Raw genomic sequence first — 2,201 nt, 5'->3', positions numbered from 1 at the left:
TTCATATAATAATTCCATTAAGTAAGACTTGAAACATAACTGGACTAATTCTACCGGGTGAAGCAAGAAAAAATTCAGCTCTGACCCAAGGTAGAGAGTGATTATACAAGATATTGACACTAAAACTAGGCCTGCAATTGCCAAAAACTTCATTGCAGTGGCCACCTGAGAGAGACACTAACACCTACAAATATACTAGACTAGACCATGCATCATATACCCTTAAATGCAATTGCTAAATACATAATATAGGACTTCCAATTTCCAAACACTTCTTCACAGAGAATCCCAGTCGATCTCATAAGAGGGGTACTTGTGGAGGTTAAAATTATCCGAATCACCTTCCCACTGAGGCTCGCTCACGTCAACAAATGTCAGATCCGAGAGAGGCGAAGAACCTTCAGACCCCTCGCTTTCCGTCGTCACGGGAGACGAGGATGCTTCCACTTTGCAAGAGTTGTTGGTGGTGGTGTCGTCCGAACCCTTACCGGAATCAGCCTTCTCTGGCGGAGGAGCGACTTTGGCTCGCGACCTCCTGGACGAACCCTGAGGTTTTTCGGTCTTTCCCTGTTTCTGCATCTCAGCCAGGCCTTCGCAAATGGCCTGAAGCTTAGCGTCAACAGAGGAATGGAGCGGCTTGTACTCCCCGAAGCCTCCGCCCACCGAGGAACCCTGGTGACGGAGGTTGGGGAAGTTAAGCCTGGCGAAGTCACCTCGGAGTTTGTACGCAGCCTTGTCGTACGCCAGAGCGGCTTCCTCGGCGGTGTCGAAGGTTCCCAGCCAGAGCCTGGTCCGATTCTTGGGAAGTCTGATCTCAGCCACCCACTTCCCCCAGTGCCTCTGACGCACCCCTCGGTACAGCTTCGTGGGCTTCAGAGGCATGCCCGCGTGCTTCATAGGGATGGGCTTGGGCCCGAGGAAGTTCAGGGTGTTGAGATTGTGCTGATGCTGGCTCTGAATCTGGATTTGAGCCTGGATCTGAGAGATCTGAGAGGGGGTTAGGTGGTTGAGGCCGAGAAGAGATGTTGGTTGGCCTTGAGCGAAGCCTATGATATTTTGAGTGTTGGATAGGGATAAGCCGTCGGAATACACATGGGTCATCGACGCGGAGCAGTTGTTTGCATAAATATTAGGCAAGGAGGGTGAGGAGGGGAAGTAGACGGGAGAAGGAGAGTAAGAAGTAGAAGGGAAAGAGGAGTTTGAAGGTGAGGAAGAGAAAGAGGGGGTTGAGGAAGGACTTTTCATAAAAGGTTCAAGAACTTCCATTAGTTCACCCCTGAACGGATCTGAGGGAAGTTGAAACTCTGTGCTGCTGTAAAAACCCATCATAGCTGCCATCAGATCAATTCAACCTGCGTCTTTCTAAAACTGAAGAACAGGTGGTTAATCACAAAAATCAAATAAAACAAAAACCTTTTCTACAAACAAAGGATGAAGGAGATTACAAATAGACAACCTCCTCAGTCCCGGGGTCTTAAAAAAAAGATTAAACTTCGAGGGATAAAAAATAACCCTCTTGGCTAGTTTCAAAGGAAAAAAAAAGGGGAGAAGATCAAAATTAAACTAGCAAATTTTGACAGTAAAACCTGGATCTCGTTTCTGAAAACACCTGGCTTTCGAGAAATCCTTCTAAGTTTGCTTCTTGGTGAGTTAAAAGACAAACCAGAAAATCTTAGCTTGAAAGACAGATTATTAACAGAAAGGGATTCAGAGAAGCGGGGTGTTACAGAGGGGGGATGAGAGAAGGAGAAGGAGAAGGAAGATGAAGCACAAAAGACTTAACGCTCTGAAGAAAGTGTAGACAAAAAAAATATCTGTGAATACCTCTCGCCACTCTTGGATCTGCCCTATCGCCTCTCTCTCGGTTATATAGCACCCTATCACCTTGATTACTATTCTTAATCACATAATCAACCCCCTAATTATCGCTGTCGTAACCAGTGGTTAGCTTCAGCAAATTGCAGGCCATGACGCAAGACACACTCAAATTGATTAAGAGACTACCGAATCAGGTAACAACACGCGTCCTCCATACCTGCTTAAGGACACGTGTCCACTCGAAACCGTCAGCTGTCGGTCTCTTTTACGTTGTCATTTTCTTTGGTCTTGTCTGTAAGCGTGTTGACCGTATTTAGTGCGCGTACAGTGCAACTATTTATCCTCAATAGTTTTTTGAATTCTAAATTCCTAATGCATCCTTC

At 46.1% G+C, this 2,201-nt stretch overlaps 1 protein-coding gene across 1 annotated transcript; it reads right to left on the bottom strand.

The window, feature by feature from the left end:
• Positions 1-1,964, bottom strand: LOC137821454 (ethylene-responsive transcription factor RAP2-4). Its single transcript, XM_068626060.1, has one exon. It carries the CDS (start codon positions 1,336-1,338, stop codon positions 277-279), a length of 1,062 nt encoding a protein of 353 aa, XP_068482161.1. The 5' UTR covers positions 1,339-1,964; the 3' UTR covers positions 1-276.
• Between the last annotated feature and the right edge of the window lie 237 nt (positions 1,965-2,201).

This window comes from Phaseolus vulgaris, chromosome 9 (genome assembly GCF_051622355.1).
Source record: "Phaseolus vulgaris cultivar YP4 chromosome 9, ASM5162235v1, whole genome shotgun sequence".
Lineage (NCBI taxonomy): Eukaryota > Viridiplantae > Streptophyta > Magnoliopsida > Fabales > Fabaceae > Phaseolus > Phaseolus vulgaris.
The sequence above is the reverse complement of the archived record's forward strand: the minus strand, read 5'-3'. Positions and strand labels throughout refer to the sequence as shown.